Source organism: Danio rerio, chromosome 18 (genome assembly GCF_052040795.2).
Source record: "Danio rerio strain M-AB ecotype USA chromosome 18, GRCz13ab, whole genome shotgun sequence".
Taxonomy (NCBI): Eukaryota; Metazoa; Chordata; class Actinopteri; order Cypriniformes; family Danionidae; genus Danio; species Danio rerio.
Genome location: NC_141038.1, coordinates 28,913,683 through 28,934,883, shown reverse-complemented (window position 1 = coordinate 28,934,883; position 21,201 = coordinate 28,913,683). Strand labels below are relative to the sequence as shown.

The window sequence follows — 21,201 nt, the reverse complement described above, 5'->3', positions numbered from 1 at the left end:
ATGTGTTTATTATGAAACCAACTTCTGCTTTAAAAAAAAAAAACTGTCAGCACAGGAGCGTGCTATCTCAAAAATAAGCGAATTTTACATAGTTTTTCTCTAGATGACATGTATAATCTATTTATAAATAATATTGTTTTGTTTGCGTCTAAACATAGCGACCATCCACACTAAATATTCTTTTTTTTTTTTTGCTATCGTACCATTAATATTTTCTCAAATTAGCATTAAACGTGGAGCTAACAGATTACTAGATAAAATAAGAACTTAATCGGTTGCCATCAGCCGAGTCCTTGCCAGAGGCGGCCAGGACTCTACAGACAGACTCGGGCCGGATATGGTTGATCGGAATCGGGCCAGTGCTTTACAGCCGCATCACAACCGCATGTGCGCGAGCGAGCTGCGGGCCGCACTCGGCCCGGATAACACTCGCCGATGCCGAGTCGGAGCCGGAGGCGCCGGAGGGCAGCCGAGCTCGGGCCGATTACTGCCTGCTATCTGGGTATCTATCTATCTATCTATCTATCTATCTATCTATCTATCTATCTATCTATCTATCTATCTATCTATCTATCTATCTATCTATCTATCTATCTATCTATCTATCTATCTATCTATCTATCTATCTATCTATCTATCTATCTATCTATCTATCTATCTATCTATCTATCTATCTATCTATCTATCTATCTATCTATCTATCTATCTATCTATCTATCTATCTATCTATCTATCTATCTATCTATCTATCTATCTATCTATCTATCTATCTATCTATCTATCTATCTATCTATCTATCTATCTATCTATCTATCTATCTATCTATCTATCTATCTATCTATCTATCTATCTATCTATCTATCTATCTATCTATCTATCTATCTATCTATCTATCTATCTATCTATCTATCTATCTATCTATCTATCTATCTATCTATCTATCTATCTATCTATCTATCTATCTATCTATCTATCTATCTATCTATCTATCTATCTATCTATCTATCTATCTATCTATCTATCTATCTATCTATCTATCTATCTATCTATCTATCTATCGTCTGTCTGTCTGTCTGTCTGTCTGTCATGGATCTATCTATCTATCTATCTATCTATCTATCTATCTATCTATCTATTCTATCTATCTATCTATCTATCTATCTATCTATCTATCTATCTATCTATCTATCTATCTATCTATCTATCTATCGTCTGTCATGGATCTATCTATCTATCTATCTATCTATCTATCTATCTATCTATCTATCTATCTATCTATCTATCTATCTATCTATCTATCTATCTATCTATCTATCTATCTATCTATCTATCTATCTATCTATCTATCGTCTGTCATGGATCTATCTATCTATCTATCTATCTATCTATCTATCTATCTATCTATCTATCTATCTATCTATCTATCTATCTATCTATCTATCTATCTATTTATCTATCTATCTATCTATCTATCTATCTATCTATCTATCTATCTATCTATCTATCTATCTATCTATCGTCTGTCATGGATCTATCTATCTATCTATCTATCTATCTATCTATCTATCTATCTATCTATCTATCTATCTATCTATCTATCTATCTATCTATCTATCTATCTATCTATCTATCGTCTGTCTGTCTGTCTGTCTGTCTGTCATGGATCTATCTATCTATCTATCTATCTATCTATCTATCTATCTATCTATCTATCTATCTATCTATCTATCTATCTATCTATCTATCTATCTATCTATCTATCTATCTATCTATCTATCTATCGTCTGTCATGGATCTATCTATCTATCTATCTATCTATCTATCTATCTATCTATCTATCTATCTATCTATCTATCTATCTATCTATCTATCTATCTATCTATCTATCTATCTATTTATCTATCTATCTATCTATCTATCTATCTATCTATCTATCTATCTATCTATCTATCTATCTATCTATCTATCGTCTGTCATGGATCTATCTATCTATCTATCTATCTATCTATCTATCTATCTATCTATCTATCTATCTATCTATCTATCTATCTATCTATCTATCTATCTATCTATCTATCTATCTATCTATCTATCCATTCACAGTGATGTCACTAGCTTCATTAAGTGCATTGTTTCTGACATCTCTGATACAATCTCAGCTTGCATCATAAAGGCTGCATCCAGATACTATTGGTCTATCTTGCTATAGCTAAGTAGATCTGATCTTTGTTTCTACCAAATAAAAGTAAATCACACACTTCTCTTTATTAAACCTTTATTTATTAATTAAAATTTATTAAAAGGTTTATTAGAAATCAAGTCAATGTTCTACAAAATAAAAAATACAGCAGGTACTCAACAGGTTATGTATTACTTCATTTGCTTCATATGGGTTTAGATTCTTATGACACCATCATTAGGGGCTGCTGAAATCCATCTCTATTAACATTACATTGATTTACTTTACAAATAAACAAACACACTAAAATTATTACTAAAAGTTGAAGAACAGATAATTAAAGTAAACCAGTAAAGATTTAATAAAATGATTAAATAAACATAAAACAATACAACACAAACGCAATGCTATCCATCAATCACATTATCCCTCCTCTCTGATGTTGGCTATTGGTTAATTATTAAAAGCCCTTGGTGTGTATTCTGGCACATTCACAATGACAGTCCACTCTACAAACACAGGGATCAATGTTCAGCGTTTGGACACCTGAACTTAAAACGAGAGAGGCAATGCAGAAGTGAAATGGCCTTTTGACCACCACTAGAAAAAAATACATCAAACATCATTTATTAGCCTGGTCATTATTCACCAACTCAGTACGCAGGAGCATTGCGGATCGCACAGCACAGGACCATGGTGAAGATCATCTCAAAAACCTGCACAGTAGAGAGAAATTAAGCGCATAATCATTTGAAAGGATATGAGTATATATTCTTAGTACAGGTCTGTATGTGTGTGTATTATTCTTACCATAATGACAGCAATAACTAGAGCAGCCAGTCCAATCACATGAAGCTTCTCAGAGAACAGGTTTCTTAGCTTCACGTGGCAGCTCTGAAGTGCACAACATCAAAAAATATAATAAAATTATTTTGCATTCTAAATCAAATCCACGGTTGTGTGTGTTTATGTGCGTACCATGTATTTCTGTGGGGACCAACTGTCCCCATAAGTATAGCAAAACCAGTAAAACTTAACCTTATGAGAAAAACGGCTAATAAATCACACAGGATGAAGTATTATGAAAAAGTAAAAATGCAGATTGTTCCATGTGAAGGTTGGATTAAGGGGTAGAGGGGTATAGAATATAGACTGTACAGTAGAAACATTGCATCTATTATTAGACACAGCCATATCATTCTGCAGCCCAATACTGGTTACTCACTGGAGCTAAACAAGGCTGAGTCCGGTCAGTACCTAGATGGGAGACCACATGGGAAAACTATGTTGCTGTCGGAAGTGGTGTTAGTAAGGCCAGCAGGGGGGGCTTAACCTGTGGTCTGTGTGAGTCCTAATGCCCCAGCATAGTTAAGGGGACACCATACTGTTAGTGAGTACCGTCTTTCCGATGAAACGGTAAACCAAGGTCCTGACCTTCTGTGGTAATTTAAAATCCCATGGCACTTCTCGTAAAAGATTATGGGTGTAACCCCGGCGTCCTCGCCAAATTCCCTACATCGGCCCATATAGATCATGGCCTCCCAATCATCCCCATTTACTGAATTGCCTTTATCACTGCCTTTCAACTCCCCTTATAGCTGGTGTGTGGTGAGCGCACTAGCGCCTTTGTCCTGTGGTTGCCGTCGCATCATCCAAGTGGATGCTGCATACTGGTGGTGGTGTGGAAAGACACCCCTGATTGTGAAGCGCTTTGTGTGGTATGGTCATAAAAGATAAATGCATTATGTAAATACACAGTACATTACATTACATCACAACTGTGTGTGTGTGTGTGTGTGTGTGTGTTTATGTCTGTGTCTCTGTCTGTTTGTTTGCTTATTTCTTTTGGACAAATGTGTCCTTGTCATCGTCACAGTCAAATGCTCTTGCCTTTTTTGATCATTGCAAAAAAGTTTTTATTACTTCAGAGGGGGGAAAATCATTGCCAGCTACCTTAACTGGATCCAGGACCTGACAAAAAAATTAAAAAGTGCTAAACGGAATACAAAAAAAATCATAATGTTTGGCAACACTTCCTATTACAATTTAAAATTGTCATACAGTAATTCTCCAGGTAAAATCATCTACATTTGGCCTTTCCTCTTCTTCTCCATAACTCATGATTTTCAGCTTGAAAATATATATATAGTGTGTGTGTGTGTGTGTGTGTGTGTGTGTGTGTGTGTGCGTGTGTGTGTGTGTGTGTGTGTGTGTGTGTGTGTGTGTGTGTGTGTGTGTGTGTGTGTGTGTGTGCGCACTTCTGGTGGCTGTTGTGGGGGTAGTGAAAAGTATGACAAACGTACGAACAAACAAGTGAATAATACATTTGTTGAACTAAAAATAAAATGTATGTATGTATATATTATGTGTATATATTTATTTATTTATTTTATTTTTAATATATTGATAATGTTTAAATATACGAATATTCAGGCTGAACTGAAATGAAATTCGCAATTTTATTTTTCTATATATTATTAGTATCACAAAAGTTAAACCTATGCACATTATAATTTGTCAACAACTCTTCACATTTAAGAAGATTTTCTCTCAGATGTGCCTCAAAACAGGGAAGAAAAAACTATTATGACTTCAGTTTCATGCCATCTTTCAAGCTACAGCAGATACCTGAGAGATGAGTGGATCAAGTGGAAAAGTCTTCTTGGGACACAGAGAGGTCTGGACAACTTTGAAAAGGTCATTATCATCCCCTTTACCACAGCAATCAAGCTAGATATGAAGAGAGAATGCGAATAAGAGGATCAACCATCCAAAACACAGATTTAAAGAGAGAAATAATTAATTCCAGCAACTCACATTGTCATGGAAGACCTCCAGAACTTTAGATGCTGTCTGTCTGGATGTCGTATCCACTGGATCTACAGCTTTAATGTATGCAGCGTCATAGAAATTAATAAGCTCAGTGGAGATCTGGATGGATGAAATGAGAAGTGACAGGTTTAAAATGAAATCTTGAAAGTGTATATACTGTACAGCTACTGTATATAGGAGGAAATAACATTTTCGGTTTCTCTGGATTTAAGATTTGTTGTCATGTTTTTGAGTTTTATTCTACTAAGGATGTTTATTGCTCATTTAAAATTAAAATGTATTCATTTTGAGCATTTTTGCTCAAGTTTGTATTAATTTTTAACTGAATATGCATGTTTATTTATGTTTAGACAACACAATACCAATTGTTTCAACTTTTGGAAAGTTAAGAAAGCAATATTTCATCCAGTAACAAGTAAAAAAAAAAAAAAAATATATATATATATATATATATATATATATATATATATATATATATATATATATATATATATATATATATATATATATATATAATTATATAAATATATTCTGACCAAAGTTATTTTCTGAGAGAATAAAAATGTGAATGACCCCCTTTTTATTTCAAATTTGGAAAAAAATATTTTTAGACCTGTTATATATGAAACAAATAATGTATTAATTTAAATTAAACAATTTAATTTACTACAACACATACTTTATAAATCCAGAGAAACAGAATTTTCAAGAGCTCTCCTAGTCTTTTTTATATATAGCTGATTGTATCTGGACTCTTACTGTGTCTCTGTTTATAAAGCCCCATATTCCTGCAGCCACCTCACAGGCGAAGAGGATCACTAAACATGTGAAAAACTGAGGGAGAAATAAAGATAAAACTGTGATGAAAGAAGAAATACTGAACTGTGAAGATGTTAAGTACTGTAACTGTGTAGTTTTTCCTTATGCTAAACATCCAAACAACAAGATTTCAGCAAGAAATAACATTAAGCGAATTAGCTTTCTAGCTTATTTGGTTACAAATAAAATTCTGCCTCCATGTGCTATGTTTTCCAGCCAAAACCTTGACATGAATAGCATCTAAATTTCCTATATATAATATAATTTTGAAACCTGATATTCAGAGTAGTGACTAGCATTTTATTTGTTTTAACTACTTTGCCTTGTCATGTTACATGTTCATTCATTCATTCATTTTCTTGTCTGCTTAGTACCTTTATTTATCTGCCACAGCAGAATGAACCACCAACTTATCCAGCAAGTTTTTACGCAGCAGATGCCCTACCAGCCGCAACACATCTCTGGGAAACTTGTTGCATGTTGTATATTGATTCATTCATTCATTTTCTTGTCGGCTTAGTCCCTTTATTAATCCGGGGTCGCCACAGCGGAATGAACCGCCAACTTATCCAGCAAGTTTCTACGCAGCGGTTGCCCTTCCAGCCGCAACCCATCCCTGGGAAACATCCACACACACATTCACACACACACTCATACACTACGGACAATTTAGCCTACCCAACTCTACCGCATGTCTTTGGACTGTGGGGGAAACCGGAGCACCCGGAGAAAACCCACGCATAGCAGGGAAACTCCCTTCCAAACTCCAAACTCCAAACTCCGTGCAAACTCCACACAGAGACGCCAACTGAGCCAAGGTTCGAACCAGCGACCCAGCGACCTTCTTGCTGTGAGGCGACAGCACTACCTACTGCGCCACCGCTTCGCCTGTTGTATATTCATATTTATATAACATTATTTTAATCCTTTAACATGCATAACAACTAACTGGTTGACCTTTTATCCATAGGTTTTCATTATTTTTTTATTTCTTATTACTTTTTATTAGAGTTGTGTCAGTATATTATTCAATACAAAATGTGGGCCAAAAAATATTTTTAAGGAGTGCACCTTAAGGGTTTAGTACTATATATACACATACAGTTGAAGTCAGAATTATTAGCCCCCCTTTGAATCTTTTTTTTTCTTTTTTAAATATTTCCCAAATTATGTTTAACAGAGCAAGGACATTTTCACAGTAAGTCTGATAATATTTTTTCTTCTAGAGAAAGTCTTATTTGTTTTATTTCAGCTAGAATAAAAGCAGTTATTAATTAAAAAAAAAACATTTTAGGGACAAAATTATTAGCCCCTTTAAGCAAATTTTTTCAATAGTCTACAAAACAAACCACTGTTATACAATAACTTGCCTAATTACCATAACCAGCCTAGTTAACCTAATTAACTTAGTTAAGTCTTTAAATGTCTCTTTAAGCTGTATAGAAGTGTCTTGAAAAATATCTAGTAAAATATTATTTACTATCATCATGGCAAAGGTAAAATAAATTATTATTAGAAATGAATTATTAAAACTATTATGTTTAGAAATGTGTTGAAGAAATCTTCTCAACGTTAAACAGAAATTGGGGAACAAAATAAACTAATAATTCAGAGAGGCTGTTAATTCTGACTTCAACTGTATATTAATTGAATTAATCAAATTTATTTAATTCATAAAATTATTTTATTTATTTAATTAACAAAACACCTCTTAAATGTTTGGGCGATCTGTACGGGGGAACAGGAGTGCCAGTTAGAAATAAAATGAACAAATATTAGACAAATAAATAGATATATTTAATTGTGTTTATTTAAATAAAATTGATGGTTTGTATATGTCATTTAACAAAGCAATTAATTAAAAATTATAAATAATTGTTAAATGTATAAATAAATAGACGATTTTTATAGTTTATTTAAGTCATGTGTTAAAATGTAAATTAATATTATTCCTGTTATACAGGATGGGATTTAGTAACAACAGGGTCTCCTAAAAAAGTTGTGAATCATGAAGGAAACATGAAAAAAAAAATAAAATAGCATGAACCCACCGTTCCTAAAAGACACTGAGATTCCTGAATAGCTCCATAACAGCCGAGGAAACCCACAAACATCATGATGGCACCGATCGCTATGAGGACATACACACCTGAAAGAGCAACACAAATTATACATGAGCAAGACATTCCCATTTATTGCACAAAAACACTTTCTAAAGGACTCCAGTGATCCTTTTCATTTTTTTATAAACAAATGCTGTGAGCTGTAGATATAACATATTAATGGATATCCACCAGAGGGCATATGTGCAGCATGTAGAAGCCTCAAAACTCTGTTGAAAAACTACAATACGTGGACAAATTAGTCATAAATCTACAGCTCTGAAAGATAAATAAAAAAAAACTTCAGAGTTATTATATATATATATTCTCTTTATCAATAGGTCAGCTTCAAATAAGAATAATATTATTTAGAGCATTTTTCCAGGAAACTGCTCAATATATAATATTCAATATTTTCATACCCTAAATATTGAAAACAATTTAAGAAATTTTACACAAAGACACAAATATATATACATCTATGGAGGAAAAATAAGAGACCTTTTGAAAAATATAATTTTATTTGTTAAGATTAAAAATTAGGGTTACTGCACCAAATATTGCTTTCTTAAATCTTCTGATGTTAAATATTGATATTGTGTTGTCTAAACAAAAATATAACAAAATATATAAATGTTATAAATACAGTATGTCTGCTATGCATTATAGGCATAGTATAAAATGTGTTTTAAATATTTTAGACACATGGATTTACAATGTCGGGATTAGTTTGCAACATTTGTTTTCAGATGTCTTCCTAAAACACAAAATCTTAAATCATAAATCCAGAGAATTCAAGTATTTTTTTTATTATTATTTCAGAATATAGAATATTTTTACTGACCCCTTGTCATTTCCTTCAAATAAATGCTCTGAAGGATAAAATTCGCATTTGGAAATTTGAAGACAAATATCAACACTTTAAAAATAAAACATGTTACTCAAAACACATGTAAGATCCGGGAGTATTTGGGCTACGATATACACTGACGATAAAAAAAAAATGAATGATAGGTAAATGAATAGATTAAATACATTTAAAGTAAAAGATCTTTTACATCTGACTCATTTTCCTTTTTCTGTAACTCAAATATGATCAATTTCCTCTCTTTCATATCTTCATGTCATTATTATGAAATTCAGAACCAAAAGCTAAACAAAAAGCTAATGTGTATTTTCCTGTCTGACTTGCCATGGCAGAATAAACACAACAAAATAGCAGAGGGTGAGTGAAAGCGCAGGCTCAGTCTTATAGGTAAAAGAGCACTTGACTGTTCAAACTATAAACAGGCATGGGAAGATCTAGTCTAAACAGGAACCGTCCACATAGCAGAGCAAGAGCAAGACTCCCACAACAGCATCTGAAAACAAACCTGTCTATGAACAACATTTGTTTTTTGCCTTCCCAATAAATTCTGATTAAGACTTTCTAAGGAAACAATCAATACTACTACTAGCTTCTACAAGGTTTATGGAGTTTGTGTTTGTAAATCCATTTTCTGTTATCATGAGTGTTTTGTATTAATGCAAATTAGTGTTTATCTGTCCAGCTGAAAACTCAGATATCCAAAAACATAAATCTTGTAACCAATTGTTAAGTAATATAGTTTCTGAACCAAAAATATATCTTTAAAAAATTGTTTTGTTGGCGTCTAATAAGCGGTTATATTTTCTAAGATACAATTGCATTAATGTAGATTAAAGCAGACCTTTTAACACCAAGCTGGATTAGTTATGAAACAACTGAAATTAGTGTTAAGGAAACAATGGATTTTGTTTTTGACAGTTATTTGTCTTGAAGATAAAGTCTTATCTCGAGTTTAAGCTAGAATTAACCTGCTGTAATAATACTGTAATCATGTCATATTGTATCATATTGTATCATATAATTAAATAATAAAATCATATTGTATAACAATATGTCATATAGTATCATATATTATACCATATAATATCATATCATATCATATTAAATCAAATATTGTGTGCAGTATTTGTGCAATTTCAATATTGGCACTTATATAAAATATAAAACAGTAACACTGTAGCTCCAACGCAGAAAACCAAGATGCACTGGCAACACAACAATAAAATGTATATTCTAGAATATGAGCTTTAGGGGGATGTAGTGGCGCACTAGGCAGTGCTGTCGCCTCACAGCAAGAAGGGCATCCGCTGCGTAAAAACATGCTGGACAAGTTGGCAGTTCATTCTGCTGTGGCAACCCTGAATTAATAAAGGGACTAAGCCGAAAAGAAAATGAATGAATGAATGAATGAATATGAGTTTTAAAAATTATATTACCTAAATCGTCCTTTCATTTTCCTTCGGCTTAGTCTCTATTCAGAGGTTGCCACAGTGGACAATTGGAGCCACCAGCTATTCCGACATATGTTTTACACAGTGGACGCCTTCCAGCCGCAACCCAGTACTGGGAAGCACCCATAGACTCTCACATTTACACACACAAACTCATACACTAATGCCAATTTAGTTTATCCAATTTACCTATAGCATACGTCTTTGAACTGTGAGGAAAACAGGAGCACCCAGAGCAAACCCATGCAAACACAATGGCTGCCTTTTCCAAAAATCTTCAGAATATTTTGTCTTGTTTGCAGCGGAAGAAAGAAATTCATAAAAGTTTAAAACCACTTAAATGTGAGTAAAATGTAAGAGCATTTTAATTTTTGGGAGAACTGTTTTTAAGTGTTTTTTTTTTATGAAAGACACACTTATATATAATAAAAATTAAAACTGTAATAAATAAATATACTCTAAAAATGCTGGGTTATTGCAACCCATTTCAGAATGTAATGGGGACTAACCCAACTGCTGGATTACTTTTTTAAATTCAAATAATTATTAATCCCTTTATTAATCCAGTGTTACCAAAGCGGAATGAACTGCCAACTTATCCAGCACATGTTTTACGAAGTGGTCGCCCTTCCAGCAGCAACCAATCACTGGGAAACATCCACACACACTCATTCACACACGTTTACTAAGGACAATTTAGCTTACCCAATTCACCTTTACTGTATGTCTTTAAACTGGAGCTCCTGGAGGAAACCCACACCAAACAGGAAGAACATGCAAACTCCACACAAAAACGCCAACTGATCCAGCCGAGGCTCGAACCATTAAACGGCGAATGCACTACCCACTGAATGAACAAATTAATAAACAAATAAAGTTTGCTTCTCTAAGTAAAAAAAATAAAATAAATAATAATAATAATAATAATAATTTTATATATATATATATATATATATATATATATATATATATATATATATATATATCCCAGTTTTGTTTGGAAAGGAAAATAAAGTCAGACAGATGTTACATTTTGGTTACATTCCAAAGCAACCTAAAAACAACAAAATATCAACTTCTAATTTGGTTACAGCTTGACGTTGTGTGGACGTTACAATATAATGTCTATCAGACATTGGATTTTAGTAGCCATACCTGACGAATAAATGTCAGTATTGACGTCAATATGATGTTGGTTTAAGATATTGGCTCAACGTTGAATTTTGGTCACTTTCCAACACAACCAAAAATCAACCAAATATCAATGTCATTTCATGTTGTTGTTGGACATCGAATTAACATTGTCCTAAAATGCTGCAGACCAAAATCAAATCTAACATCTTATGATGTTGTGTGTCTGCTGGGATGGTAGATACAACGGCTATAGATTTCATGTCAATGGCTACTTCTCATTGTTCAAAATATCTTTTGTCTTAAACAGCAAAAAAAGTTAATGATTGCCGTTTTTAAATGATTGCAAAATAGACCAATTGTAAAGCATGTAATCCCAAGGTTGTGGTTTTGATACCTCCAAAAAAGCAAGAACTGATAATGTGTACCTTCATAGCAATGTAAGCTGCTCTGAATAGAAGCTTCTGCCAAATGTAGGAATGTAAATGTATTTCATCCCTGCAGTAGAAAATCCGCTCTCTGTTTAAAAAAAACTATATTTAGGATTCAGAGAGTTTTCTCCAACCAGATTCCTCTCTAAGCTATAATGATTTGCTGGAGCGGCAGAGCTTGAACATATTTTTAGGGTTGTTTAACCAGTGCTTGAGCGAAACCCAAGCGCTGCTCGTTCTAATTAGTGGTGTCACGGGCACATGAACAGGGCTTTTTCAATTACACTGATGTCCAGGAGCTCTTCATCTCTCTCTTCTTTCTTTGGGTGGGCCAGACCAACAACCCCATCTTCTTTAATCAGAAAAGGTTGTTACTGCTATAAAAAGGAGCAGGCGGAGCTTCGGTTCTTCCATGTACTTATGTGAGTGAAGAGAGACAACCCAATGGTTTCCACAAAAATTAATGGGTGCAAACTCGACGCCAATGCCCACAACATGCTGACCTCGTGCCACTGAACTCTCTGTGTACATCTGCTGTGGTTCAGTGTGTAAATACCAGTGTGTGTGTGTGAACGCATGTATGTGCACATATGGGTGGAGTATATGAACACACCCTGTGGTAACTTTTTAGTCTTTCCTTGGTTCTTTTAAAAGCTACGGTGGGTGTGTCAGTAGATTCTACTTCATGTGAAAACTGCAGAATGGAGTGTTATTAAAGAAAACACAGGCACGGCGACATGACTACATCTACAAGACTACATCTGTGTGTTTTATGAGCAACTCCATAGGCAAGCTTTTACATCATGTCTCTCATGACTCTTTACTAGAGCCATATAAAACAATAGTACATGTTTATTTTGCTTATTATTACACAGCTCTCTGGAATACTTCATTCTGATTTGTCAGTCTCACCATATCAGGGTACTTTATTACTAGATAACATCCTATGCAACTAATAATACAGGATTATCCGCATACTTTAATCATCTTGAAATGAGGTGAATACACTCATATCTTTATCATATACTCCTCTGTTGTTGGGTGTACCTCACATAGGTGAGTGGCAAACCCCCTGTACACACTCTTTTACTTATGTCACTTTCCCAAACATTTACCTCAGTTTGCACAATTGCACAAGACACTTCTTTACAATCACTCCATATCTCTAGAAAAAACTTTGTGAATTTAGGAGTTTGCTTCACACAGGTGAGTGGGTCTGACAAACCACCTGCAAAAACACTCTTCTTTTTATATGTACCATTGACAATAAAGATCAACTTCACATGATTTGACTGTTTGGGGCCATCTTAAATGTAAAATGTAAACGTAAAAAAATTCAGTTATTTTATGTTTTTTGGTGGCGTCTATTATATTACAGCAAATTTCTGCAATTTAACGTCTGTTATTTTAAAGTAAATTTCTGTATTTTAACATCTGTTATTTTACAGTAAATTTCTGTATATTAGCGGTTGTTATTTTGCAGTAAATTTCTGTAATTTAATGGCCGTTATTTTATTTTTGTTTTTAAATAATGTTTTTACAGTGCAGCCAGATTATGTTTTAGTAAAAAAGATCCATAATTACAGCTCAGATCAATGTTTTGTCTCTGATTGCTTACATTTGCAAGTCTCTATAATAAGCATGATAATGAACATCTAACTGGTTGTTTTCGCAAAACTGTCTTTAACATAAAGTCTGGGTTTATTTAGCGCAAACAATGAGCTGAAGTTACATTATCCCTTACTTGAAATGCTATGAACGACAGCTATAATTTTCCTCCATTTGTTTTTTGCCTTGGAAGACCCATTTTTTGGGCTGCATGGCTTTAGTAAAAGCTGACATTGCGAAACTGAGTTTTCCTGTGATTTATATATTGGGATATTTATAAAATTTTACTAGATCACTTGAATAGCTCTATTTGTAAATAATTCCATAATTTAGACTGACTCAAATAATTCTGTAGAGAAGTGAATCATGCATATAACTAAAACAAATCACAAGCATAGATAAATACAACAAAGCAAAGAAAAAAACAACAACAGTGATTTATGGTTTTCCAGGCAGTCTAACAGTATTTAAATAACGGAAATTGAATAATCAAATATAAAATAACACTACATAGTCTTTATCCTTGTTTGTCCAAAATACACTTCTGACTTCCGAACTTCTCTTTCAATCCCAGTTGGTGAACCACTAAAATCTTCCCTCTCTGTAAACACACATTTTCTCAGTATTTCACATTAAGAAGCTTTCAATACTTCTCAGTTTTTATATTTTCAAACTGCTTTCAAACAAAACAAAAGTCTGATAGAGACTTTTTATTACCCCTTAGAATGAAAATAAATAAAAAACAGCTCAGTTTTACTTTGCGACCCAAACCTAGCACCTTTTGATAAATATATTTTAGTGTGATTTTTCTAATACTAAAAATTTTATTAATGCAGAAGAGAATATTTCAAAAAGTTAAGTTTATTTTCATTTAGAGTCCTTTTTCAATATGATACAGGAGGCTTTAATGGGTTAAAAGGAAGCGCTTTAGTTTCTCTTTGTTTCCCTCAGTGTACTTTGACATACAGGTAGTAACCTCTGATAAGAAATCAAGCAGCACAATGCTTTTTTTTATGCAAAGCTGCATGATATGTAATATGATATGTATAATGAAAATTTTTAATCAAAGGAAATAAAAGTAAATTACATCTGACCGCACCGCAGGTCAAATAGAATCAAATATCTTACATAATTATACTGTGCTGCTGCCGAACAGTTGTTCAGATCTACATGTGCGCACAGAAGTGTCTTAGTGGCCTTTCTCAGGGTCCCGTTTAGAGCCAGTTTCCTGTTTCTGTCTTTTGAGGAGACCTACTCCTCTATTTCAGGACTAATTGTTTCTCAAACATTGTGCTGCAAAGGCTTCCTGATAATGTATATTAAGAAACTATTATAACATCCACAGAATCAACAAGATGAGAATATTTTTGATCACTGAATATTTTAATAGTTGTATAATTATTTTATTCATTCATTCATTTTCTTTTCAGCTTGGTCCCTTTATTAATCCGGGGTCACCACAGCGGAATGAACCGCCAACCTATCCAGCACATGTTCTACGCAGCGGATGCCCTTCCAGCCGCAACCCATCTCTGGGAAACATCCATACACACTCATTCACACCCATACACTACGGACAATTTAGCCTACCCAATTCACCTGTACCGCATGTCTTCAGACTGTGGGGTAAACCAGACAAGCCGGAGGAAACCCACATGAACGCGAACATGCAAACTCGAATTAATTAATTAAAAATTAATACTTATTATTATTATTATTATTATTATTATTATTATTATTATTATTGATAGTAGTAATAGTAGTAGCAGAAATAGCAGTATATCAATGCAAATATGTTATCATAATAATTTTATTATCACATTAAAATAAACTAATAAATGATAATAATAAATAAGATAAAATAATACTATAAAAATAAACATTTTACTGTTCGCATTACCATTACTGTTATAACATAAAATTAAAGAAAGGTCTATTTATTTATTTTTCTATTTTCTATTTTAATTTATTAACATATTTAGACTTTTATTTTATTTTGATTTATTTAAATTTATTTATGTTATATTTAATTAAATGATACATGTTTTCTGTATATCCTTTAGTTGTTCAGTCTTTAATTTAGGTGATTTCATTGGAAGAAAAATCAACAAAACTACGATAATTGTAATTTATTCTAATAATTTCACAAATCATTTTAAATATGCTGCTAATTACTTCATACAACTTCATATCCCTAAACAATAATTCATGTAATAGAAACAAACATCAATAAAGTGTTAAGTAAGACCCCAATGATGATGAAGAACACGCTAAATCAAATGATGATGATCAAGGCAAAATCTGAAATATAACTTTGCATAGACTAAATAAATGTTCAGGGTATAAATTATAATGTAAAAGGATATAATTAACAACATTATGCAGAAGTGAGCATTTAGACTGGAAATGAATAGGAAAAGTTATTTTCAGAGGGTTATGATGGCAGGCTTTGGGTGGCTGGTTTAAATAACAAGGCTGGGTAATTGGAACTAGACTGTAGTTAACATTTTAAATCGGCGCATTTTGAGGCATGAAGGAGCTGTTGGTTTCACTCATACAGCTATAAAGATTGCTTTTATAATTGCATTTAATCACTCAAAATTATTCAAAGAAGCCAACTTCCATGTCTTATTAAGCCAACATTGTTACTATGACAGTAACTATAATAGTAACTATATTTGTGTTCACTCCAGTGCATGATAGCAGTGCTGGAACATAATATATATTATGTTGTATATATAGGCCAATACAGCTCTAGTGTGGTTGCGCTGCTAACTCTAATGGCAACAGTTTGGGATTTTTTTAAGCTTTATAAGATTACAGTTGAATTATTGAAGTCACATGGATTGTTTTTAAATGTTTTTTGTTCATTTTCAGAATTTTAATCAGACTTTTAATAAGAGAGCCCTCAGATTTCATCTAATATATCTTCATGTGTGTTCTGCAGATGAGTTTCAAGGATTTAAAACAACATGAGGGTGAGTAGTTAATAACCGAATTCAAATTTTTGGGAGACATAATCCTTTTATATATATATATTATATTTATATACACATAAGATATGTATATTACAAAGTGACTTACAGTATTCATTTAACATCATTTAGTCATGACAGCATATGCTTTTAGTTCATTGTAACTTACTAAACGAAGTTAATTATGTTCTAACTTAATTTTAGTTACGCAAACTGTTTTAAGTCAGTTTAACATAATATTTAATAAATATTCATAAAGTTTAATGGACTCATTAGATTAAATTGAGTCAGCTTAAAAATTTGAGAACCCCAGGATTTTTTTACAGTGTATAAGTAGGCATTTCTATATGGATGCATTTCTCATGTCTGTGTAACCGGTAGAGTTAAGTCGGCAAGAGTGTTTCATTTGTTTTCTTTATTTTACAAATAGTTGTTTTAAAAGCAGACATAATAATAAATAGCTTAGCAAATGAATGAACATTTTCTAAAACATTTGTGACTGACAATTCAGTTTTAAAAATGGTTGAAAGAAAGTTGAATGAAAATTAGGTGAGCAGATGCAAATTTCACTTTGACAGTTTTGATTCTCTTCTAACTGTTAAAGTTGCTTGAAAATGTTCATTTAAATATTATATTTGTGCATATACAATAGTTTAGTCAGTACTGAAGCCAAATCTGAGGTAATCTATCAAATTAAGTTAAGATTACAGTAAAAAAAAAAAAAAATTGCACCCAAATGTATATATTAGGGGAAAATATTCAATAAAAATAAAACAAATTAAATATATATATATATATATATATATATATATATATATATATATATATATATATATATATATATATATATATATATATATATATATATATATATATATATATGTTTGATATTTTGTAGTTTGTACATTTTTGTAACATTTTGCAATATTTAGTTTGAATTTAAATGTATTATCTTTCTATTTCTAAAGATATTTATGACTAAAATATTATTTTGATGAATATTTCTGTTTAATAAATCTGTTTTGTTCAAATGCACTACAATGTATTACCTATATTCATATTTTGATATTGTACATGGTAAATAAAATAATCTATTTGGATCAGCACAAATAGACCAATCTAACACAAATTGAGCCCAATCTGTTTAGTAAAATGAATGTCAAAGTGATAAATGTCTGCAGGAAAGAAACTGAACCAACACACCCAACAAAAACCTTTACAAGTTAAAGGAAGTGAATGATGATATAATTTTGAACCCAATACCAGGTCTGCAGAGATTAAAAGGATAATACTTATATATATATAATATGTTGTGCAAGATTTTTTTTTAATTAATAAAAGTCTTCCAATTTTGTTTTGGGGCTCTTATTTATCATTTATTTTTTGCAATTTCTAGGTACTGGTACCACTTTAAATATATCAGTTTGACACCAGTATCATAAAACCTATAGAAGCAATATTGTTTCTGTGTGCCATTACTGATTTAGGCATAGACTGCTATTCCATTCAATTCAGAGTGTTTCATAAAACTATATCTTTATCATTAGAGCAGTTATGGTCATTGTAGTGAACGGGCCTTTGGCCAAATTTAGCATGTGAGCAGAAGTCTCTTACTGATATAAAAAGTTCCCGGTGCTTGATTTCCTTCAAACTGGAGCATGAGGAGGTTGCTGGTTTGACTGTCGTGACGAAGCCATAGAGCTACACCCAAAATCACACCACCAGCCAGCTAGCAACAAAGAAAAACAGAAATATCTTAGCAAAAATTCTCCATTAAATGACTGATTAGAACCTTCAACAGATGTCATCGCCCAGAAATGTTTGCTTCAATTCTTTTTCCGGAGGTCACTCCTGAGGTCATTTCTTCCTGCGTTTGGGGAAGAAACATCTGACAGGTTTAGTGTTATTCACGCACAAAGAAGGGGTGGGGGTCCTGTTCAGCACTGAGAGCCAGTCCTCTGTGATACCGTTTGTTTGTTTATTTTTTTGCAATTGGCGGAGCAGGAAGCAGCAGCTTCACTCAGAGAATTGTGGAAGTCAGGCAGATATATTTTGGTGTTGGCAGTGCGTAAAGTACAATGACGGGAAACAATACGCATCTCAAGAGGCTTCAGGATTGGCGCAGTAGATATGATATCAAACAATATCATTCTCATGCAACGCAAGTATACTATATAGTCAAAACATACATTTCAATTTGCTGCATGGTAAAGTATACTTTTGGTAAGATGAGTCAGTAGAGTTGTTCCAATTTCACTGTCAGTTTTTGTTGGGGTAAACATTATTTATTTTTAGTAATGAATGTTATTCCAAATCATTTGTCTTGCTGCTAAATGCTAATTAGACTTTCCTTAAAAGTCATAATTAGCTTTGTGATTTCATTGTTCTGAACCTTCCTGGTGTTTCAATAAAGAGAGAACTTGCAGATAGTAAATATTTATTATAAAATGTCTGAAATTCTGTTACCAGACAATACAATAAATGCTATAGAAATAGATGCTAAAATATAAAGTACATAGAATACACTTTAAAAGTCTGTTTATATGGTAATAATGCACTCAAAAATTATGTTTGCTATTTGTGCAAACTACTTTTTTAAAATGAGCTGAAACAACATAATTTTTAAGGTTTTGGGAAAACTCAATTGCTTTATATTCAACCCACTTAAATTAGCAAAAACTAATAAGTTAACTTAATTCCTTCATGTTGTCCCAAATCATTTTTTACAGCGTATTATATCGAATTATATAATAAAATGTAGCCTATACCATATTACCAATGTACGTGGGACATTTTTTGTTTTTTTTTTGTTTTTTTATATTCCCATTTATAAATACAAGGTCATAATTATAGAGAGTAAAAATAAAGCAAAACCACAGCTAGCCCTCTCTGGAGCCTCCGACACACATTTTCTTCAAGTCTAAGAACACATACAAGACAAACAGTGACTACACTACTTAAAAAACTGCAATCGAGAAGAAAAAATGTAGACCATAAGTTTTATAAAATAGTATGAACACCCACTTCTCTATAACACTGCCATTAATTTATTCCAGGCTGTGTTTTGAAGGTCTAGAAGTTAAACTCTAACTGTGAGAAAAAGTGTGAGGAAAAGCACATCTAATTACTTCAGATGGGTCGATTGTTTACAGAGTCAATAGACCTCCAAGAAGAACTTTCAGAAAGGCACTTATTGTTTCCTACTCTGAATACTTCTGTGGCTTAAATGAACACCCTGGGATTCACTGACCTCATGGAAATTTAAATTGTTTACTAGGTTATTTCCTAAATTGTGTCATTATAAAATTACAGATTAAAGTTTGACATAATACTGTAAATATTTCAAATTTTATAACATAAAATTGAACATTTCTGAAGCAACGATGTATGATATTTGTAGGCTATAAGTGAAAAATAAAAACAAATCATGCTGGTAAACAAATGGACTCACCCAGAAAATGAAGTTTAAGAAGAAGAGCATATATTTAATGCACTGAGAGCAGCCTGTTACAGCCATGGTTTGATGTGGTGAGTGATGCTGGTCTGGAGGAAGAGGATCGAGGCTCAGCTCCAAAGATGGATATAAGGGGATGTGAGGCAGTCCGGCTCTCTGAAACTGCCCACGAGCTCATGTGTTTATATAAACTCACTGAGGCAGAAAAAAACTGAGGGATCCTCCTGCCAAGCTCTGCCCCACATTAACATATAAAAACCTGGTTTTAATTGATTAAATGGCAATGCATGACAAATCGAAATTTACATAAGTTGGTAAAAGACTCATCATTTATGTTTTATTATGTTTATTTTATTTGTAGTCTTTTTAACTATTATCACAGTATCACACACACACACACACACACACACACACACACACACACTCGCACACACACACACACACACACTAGGCATGGGCCGGTATAAGATTCTGACGGTATAATAATAGTTTTAGGGTATCACGGTATTGTGCTCACTGCTCTAGATATATTCTTTTTAAATTTCTGTAAAAAAAATAAATAAATTGCCCTTTAAAACTATATATTTTGTTTTTTGAAATATTTATAATATTTGGAATTGTAGGCTAATTGTCAGGCTAAATAATTCATAAGATTAATTGACTTCTGCTGTCTTCATTAGTTTCAAAAACACTGTTTTCTTTACAATTTAAAACGGCATCTTTGGATATTTTTTTCTGCTGGAGATACGGTTGTCCTAAAAAAAATGCAAATTAAAAAATCATACACATACCTTAGTAATGTATTACAGAAAATCTTGGCAGTTTTAAAACTTTTCAAATCCCGGTATACCTTGAAAACGGTTATCGTCTCATGCCTAACACACACACACATAGCCTACAGTTTTTGAACACTAAAATAATCTGCTAGGCTAGGCCGACTATAAAAATATCAAGCTAGCATTCTGAAGATATTAAGCTATTTATTCTTTATTTTAAGCACCTAAACTACCGTACCAAGAAACTGATGTAAAGTGAAAAGGTAAGAATGAAATAAATTAAAAGAATGTGCTGACTAGTGGCCTATAGCAGTGGTTCTCGAACTCTGGTACATGTACCACTAGTGGTACGCTGGCTTCCTTCTAGTGGTACACGGAGGAATGAAATATGTCATGTAAGTGCTATATATATATATTAAAATTTATAAAAAAACATGTATATAATATGCCATTTATGACATATAGCCTATATTTAAGGCTAATTTGCCATGTTTTTTTATGTGCAGAGTTGTAGCATCTTTACTGGGCCTACTACGCTACTGTATTTCAATACTGCTCATTTTGGTGGTACTTGG

General features: G+C 32.6%; 1 protein-coding gene and 1 long non-coding RNA gene across 2 annotated transcripts in view; one reads left to right on the top strand and one right to left on the bottom strand.

The window, feature by feature from the left end:
• The window catches only part of LOC147832840 (uncharacterized), a 418,098-nt gene that overhangs the window by 102,463 nt on the left and 294,434 nt on the right, over positions 1–21,201 (top strand). The window lies entirely within an intron of this gene.
• Positions 2,264–19,938, bottom strand: cd81b (CD81 molecule b). Its single transcript, NM_001003735.1, is given in 8 exon segments — positions 2,264–2,895; positions 2,990–3,073; positions 4,808–4,909; positions 4,997–5,110; positions 5,771–5,845; positions 7,882–7,979; positions 18,011–18,125; positions 19,848–19,938. Coding segments are annotated over 8 exon segments (717 nt in total). The 5' UTR covers positions 19,914–19,938; the 3' UTR covers positions 2,264–2,832.